Source organism: Pinus tabuliformis, chromosome 3_2 (genome assembly GCF_031772625.1).
Source record: "Pinus tabuliformis cultivar Carrire ecotype Pingquan chromosome 3_2, CPIR1, whole genome shotgun sequence".
Lineage (NCBI taxonomy): Eukaryota > Viridiplantae > Streptophyta > Pinopsida > Pinales > Pinaceae > Pinus > Pinus tabuliformis.
This window is the reverse complement of record NC_142302.1, coordinates 673399014-673404939: the sequence shown is the minus strand read 5'-3', so window position 1 is coordinate 673404939 and position 5926 is coordinate 673399014. Positions and strand designations below refer to the sequence as shown.

The following is a 5926-nucleotide window of genomic DNA, read 5'->3' as shown; positions in this document are numbered from 1 at the left end:
TGTCAAAGGCAAAAGGACAAGCTTTTATAGATAGAGGAGAAGGAGTTAGGGTCATCTACAAGATTCATGGGATTGGCTTTATCACTAAGAAGCTTCCATGAGAGGTGGAGAACTACTTCCCTTCTATGGAGATTCGAAGCCCAACTAAACTAACTCAAGATGGAATCAGTTCATGAATGGGTTAGGAAGAACCTTCGTAAGTTGGTTTGTTAAAAAAATTTACCCAACTGGGCTGGCGTGAGTGCGACTCTGAGACAGAGCGCCAGCTGGCGCGCCCTCTTTCGAGGATTTCCCCCATTGGCGCGAGTGATACACAGTGGAACCGCGCCAATGGAAAAAGGGCTATTTTTATGGGTATTTTGCAGAAGGTGTCTTTGGGGCATATGAAGTACATACTCAAGGGGATACAATGCAAGTGTTTTCAGGTTATGTCACTTCTCACAGGTCCCAGAATAATTCCTCCAATGTGCGGGCAAAGGGGTAACAGGGACGGTGACAAATTACTGTGTAACAGGCATGTTTAGCAGATTGCAGAGAAAAGTGTCGTTAGAGCTGTAGTAAAGCATAGAATATGCTATGATCTGACCAATATTCCCATGCCACATTGATTTCACATTGTTTGATGGGAAAGGTTGTCCAGATATGGTCTATTATTGTTTTTCATGAGATAGTTTACTTGTTATTTCTTGTAAGTTTTCCATTTCCTTAAATTGTACAAAGATTTTGCTACGAGCTGTTTGTAGTTGGATGTCAATGTTGAACTCACCCATTACTAAGAAAACACAATTGGTATATGTAGTTTGCAATTTTTCTTCTTTAATCATTTGTATTATCGTGGATGCTTGCTCAAATGCTGTTGCATAAATGTTCATTAAGAAAATTGGTTGTTGAAAGTACATGTCAATTAGCGTAAGTTTTGTTTTGTTTTTGCAAAATGTCTTTTTTTCTTTGATAGTTACTTTTTTGTTTATACAATTAAGTATGTCATGTGTAGAATGTGTAATGGAAAAGTTGAATGATAAGAACTCTTTGTCAATTGGTAGAATGTGCAAATGTGTTTCTTGAAAATAGAGAATCATATTGTCCATTAAGTCCTTATGATGGATCACGTCACTATGATGTGCACGTAGACTATGTGTGTTTAGACTTGTGATTGATCAAACATTCTTGTTATCAAATCTCTTCTTTGTGAAATCTAGTTCACATGCACCAATTGTTTCTAGTCGTGCCATTTTATTGACTATCTTGATTTTGACATGGAATTTTTGTTGCACCAAGTTTCTAATCAAGTATAATGAGTTGATAGTCCTAACACGTGATAGTGTAGTATAGACTAGACCATGTTCTGTTACACCAGTTACGTCAAATGCAAGCAGATCCAATGTCAGTCCTTGTGTTCGGTCTATAGTTTGTGCACAAGATAATTGGATTGTGTTGATAGTGTTGGACCTGCCAACATGTCAAGGGGGTCTCCTCGGTAAGAAGTCCCAATTAGACCTCAGACTGTTTGGTGTAGGAGTCCCAACAGTGGGTCGTAAGGCAATGCCTTGACCTCGATGTTGCACAGAGGCAAGTAAGATAACTCTGTCAGTAGCAAGGGTGTGACTCATGCAGTGAGTCAAGGAATGAGTATGAGAGGTTCCAACACTTCAAAGGGACACTACAACAAAACCAGCGATTTGCGCCAGATTTAGCGCCAGATTTTAGTGCATTTTTTTTGTAATTGTGATGAGCAACCTGGCGCTAAATCTGGCTCTATTGTACAATTTTTAAAGCGTCCTTTTTTGCACCTAATTTTGCATCCTTTTTCACGCTAGATTTTGCATCATTTTTTACACCAAACTATGCATCATTTTTTGCGTCAAATTTTGAACCAAGATTTGCATCTTATTTTATGACAGGTTTTGCTTCTAGTTTTGTGTCATTTTTTGCATCTATTTTTCATTCTCTTTTGCTTCCTATTTTGTGTCATTCTTTGCTTCCATTTTTGCACCATCATTTGCATCAAGTTTACACTGTATTTTGAATCCAATTTAACATCTTTTTATGCATCCATTTTGTGTCAGTTTTTGCATCTAGTCTTACGCCAGGTTTTGTATCTAGTCTTACACTAGTTTTTGCTTCTATTTTTGCACTAGCTTTGGTGCCTATCTTTGCACCATGTGTTGAATTTGATTTAGCACCAAATTTTGCATCCATTTTTGTGCCCATTTTTGCATCTTTTTTTGGACCATTTTTTACATCCACATTTACGTTTGATTTGTCTCCATTTTTCCCATCTCATTTTGCATCATTTGTTTCATCCAATTTTGCATCATTTTTAACACCATCTCTTGCATCTAATGTTACATCATTTTGAGCATCCAAATTTGCATTTATATTTGCATCTTATGTTGAGTCATGTGTTGTGTCCACCTTTGCGTCTTATTTTGTGTCTAATGGTACATTCAATTTAGAGCCATTTTTTACGTCTACTTTTGTATTTGTTTTTACACCAAGTTTTGCATCCAATTTTAAGCTATTTTATGCCCCTTTTTGCACCATTTTTTTGTGTCTACTTGTGTCCAATGTTGCACCATTATTTACACCGACTTTTTCATCCAATTTTGCATTTTTTTGGTGTCTAGTTTTACATCGTTTTCACCATCCAAATTTGCATCTTTTTTGCCTCATTTTGTGTCCACATTTGCATATAATTTTGTGTCTGAGTTCGAGCCTAAATTTGCATGTGATTAGGAATCATTTTTTACATCCAATATGGCATCCTTGGTTTCACCTTTTTTCAGCCCCATTTTGCATCTTGTTTTATGTCTTTTCTTACATCTTTTTTTTTTCCTTTTTTTGCACCCAAGTTTGCATCCCAAATTTACACCATTATTTGCATCATCATTTGGCATATTAATTTGTAATGTTTTTTGCTTCTTTTTAACGCTCAACTTTGCATCTTATTTTACATCTAGTTGTTGTCTTTTTTTGCATCTAATTTGGTGCCCATTTATGTGTCCTTGTTTTTGCCCAATTTGATATCCTTTTGTATGCCATGTTTTGTTCCCTTCTTTGTGTCAACTATTGCACAATTTTTCACTTCTAATTTAAAACACTTTGTATGTCAATTGTTTACATTTTGTATTAATTCCTAGTTTAACATCCAATTTTGCATCCATGGTTACATCTGCATTTGACTTCTTATATAGAGTATATTTTTCTTTACATATATGACCCCCTTTATAGATTCATAGTGAAATATATGATAGTTTCTAAATATCATTAAAGCATATATCACAATTCAAAATCATTTGTAAAGAAATTTAAGAGAAATTGACAACATCCATCCAAAAAAATAACAATGTGTCATTAACAATTTTCAAAACATGTATAAAATAGCAACATAATACTAATAAAATCAGTATTATTTTTAATCAAAACAAGTAAAATTCAAATATGATTAACAAATCAAAATATTTCATGAATATCGTTATTCTACGATAAATTAACAACATACATAAATCAAACTCATCGTATGATTACAAAATCAAAATGTCTCATTGATATAGGGTAAATTCACAACACCCATCTAAACATAACAATGTCATTCTACACAAAAATTTCTTCATAAAAAACAATGCATGTGCATGCCTAGCTACCACCACCAAGATCATCCTCATGATCATCTTGACCATCCTCATTACTCTGATCCACATCATCACCAACACCGCAACTATCATCATCATCTCCTCCTTCACCACCATCATCCTCATCCTCATCCTCATCATCTCGTGATATATGTTGAACATAATTTGGATCATCGTCTTGGCAATCGTTACCTATAGCATTCTGACAAAAAAAATCAATATTACATGTTAGTATTAATTACATAACACAACGCATGTTTTTGTTATACAATGTTAACCATAAAATGAGGTAAGATATAATATCTAATAGTACTAAAAAATAAAATGAAAATATGGTTTAAAAGTATATTGGAAATCCAACTAAAATTACATACCATAGAGTCCATCCAAACAACAAATTCAACCCATCTCTTTTGCTGCAGCACCTCCTTTTCCAAATGGTTTGGAGGTCTTCCATATTTTAGTTCCTATCAATCAGTAAATAGGGAGAAATTAGATAACAATGACTTTCTTCTAGTACAAAATTTATTAAAAAAATATCACATGTTTAATATACTTACAAAGGTTGTTATCAGTGCTTTTAAACCTTTCTGGCCACTACGATGAGTGACTTTTGTCTTTGTTAAACTCGCCTTGGATGCCTTGTCCTTAAACATAAACCAATTCAATTTATTTTCACACAAATACATGTCTAAGATACTTATAAGTATTAATACATTCTAAATAATGTTTAATGAAAAATTCAATACCTGAATGTTCTCATTGCCGGCTTTTCTTTGTGCATCCAACTTCTCATATGATTTTACAAGTTCTTTCCATACTTTAAAAGGTATGTCAATAGGTCTTTGTTTCAGTCTTTGATCTTGAGGCATTTTTTTAATTTTTCTTGTTTGGTTAAAACTTTTGGTTAAAAAAAACCGAACAAGTAATTCACATCAATGGCATGGGGACTCTATGGATATGTGTAAAAAAATGGCTATAAAGAAAACATCCAAAAAACATATGAGCTCTCCCTTTGATGGTCACTTGGGGCATATGGCTGGAAAGGAACAACTCCATTTTTGAAAATCAAGGACAATCCTTTCTCAAAGTCCTTCCTAATATTTGCTCCAAATGTCTTAAAATGAAAAACAAAATTCAAACGTCATCCTTAAACATCTCCCTTAAATATAACGTTGGACCATAAATTCTTCATTTTTATTGTTATTGGCTCTGGAATGATTTTTCTATATGCAATTATATAATGAAATATGTGTGCACTAATGAAAAAACATTGAGTTTCATTTTTCATAATCACAAACAATGAAAAAAGAATCACACGTAACTAGCATCATTTTGGAAATTTTATATTTATTAAAAATCTTTAACATGTTTTCCTCCCATATCTCATAAAAAGGTGTGAAATTTTTTATATACTCTCCAATAAGCACTACAACAAAACCAGCGATTTGGAGGTTTTACACTAAGTTTTTCAACATCGAGCTTACTAGGGCTTGCACCACCGGGGTTATTAGTAAGAATCTCATGAGGTTTGCATAGCCATGATTATTAGAATAAAAATAGTAGGATTTGCACTAAAAAACAGTTCATAGTGCTTTCCTGTTGGGGAGAAAATCACAAGTTCAACTTCTGCAGTGCAGAGCACCGAGAGCTCGTAAGCTTTCTTCAGCAATCCACCTACGTTTGGAAAATGTAGCCTGCCTGCTGGCGATGTTCTCAATCCTCTTCCTCTGCATCTTTCCCCTCACTATTCTTGTATGTCCTCTTTCGTTTTTCCCTCCAAACAAACCCTCTCAAATTGAGAAAGCAGAACAACTCACTCGATGAGAATCCGAATCCAATTATGGCTTCTAACAATAACCCAATACGATACCAGAAGTGATTACACAAAACCTCATTGACTCTTCATTTGTTTGGAAAAGAGCCAAGCATAAACTTCTGACGAGGGTTTCCGTCTCAAGTCTGGCTCGCAGGACGTCGCTTAGTCAATTGCAAGAAAAGTTTTCCACCTGCCTGTCACATACGGTTTGTCACACTATATATTAAAATAAGGTTGATCATACTAACAATAAGGTTGTATAGTGTAAAAGGAGGGCTCTCCTGACTGCATTTGGTTGGTTTATAGAAAAGATTGCTGGAATGTGTAATGTGAATGCTCTGCTAACTGTTTTTTAAGCATTTGGAAGTATTAAAACCCCCTAGGATAATAAATGTAAGACCTGTTAATTAATGTGTAAAGATGGCTATTGTCCTTGGGCTGTTTGTGTTTAGTGATCTATGGTATTATGACTCCT

The 5926-nt window shown here is 34.5% G+C and overlaps 1 protein-coding gene across 1 annotated transcript; it reads right to left on the bottom strand.

Moving 5' to 3' along the window:
• Positions 1-3491: 3491 nt before the first annotated feature.
• On the bottom strand, positions 3492-5467 carry LOC149182443 (uncharacterized). Its single transcript, XM_089418516.1, has 3 exons — positions 4193-5467; positions 4007-4099; positions 3492-3834 (listed from the first exon to the last, which is right to left on the bottom strand). Exons 1-3 carry the CDS (start codon positions 4319-4321, stop codon positions 3637-3639), a joined length of 420 nt encoding a protein of 139 aa, XP_089274642.1. The 5' UTR covers positions 4322-5467; the 3' UTR covers positions 3492-3636.
• Positions 5468-5926: the final 459 nt, after the last annotated feature.

Bases quoted from the DNA above. Each gene is read 5' to 3' on its own strand.
- LOC149182443 (XM_089418516.1), bottom strand. From the start codon at position 4,321: ATGTATTTGTGTGAAAATAAATTGAATTGGTTTATGTTTAAGGACAAG. The intron at 4,100-4,192 runs GTAAGTATATTA...ACTGATTGATAG, and splicing joins AAGCACTGATAACAACCTTT to GAACTAAAATATGGAAGACC. The intron at 3,835-4,006 runs GTATGTAATTTT...TTTTTTTGTCAG, and splicing joins TTGTTTGGATGGACTCTATG to AATGCTATAGGTAACGATTG.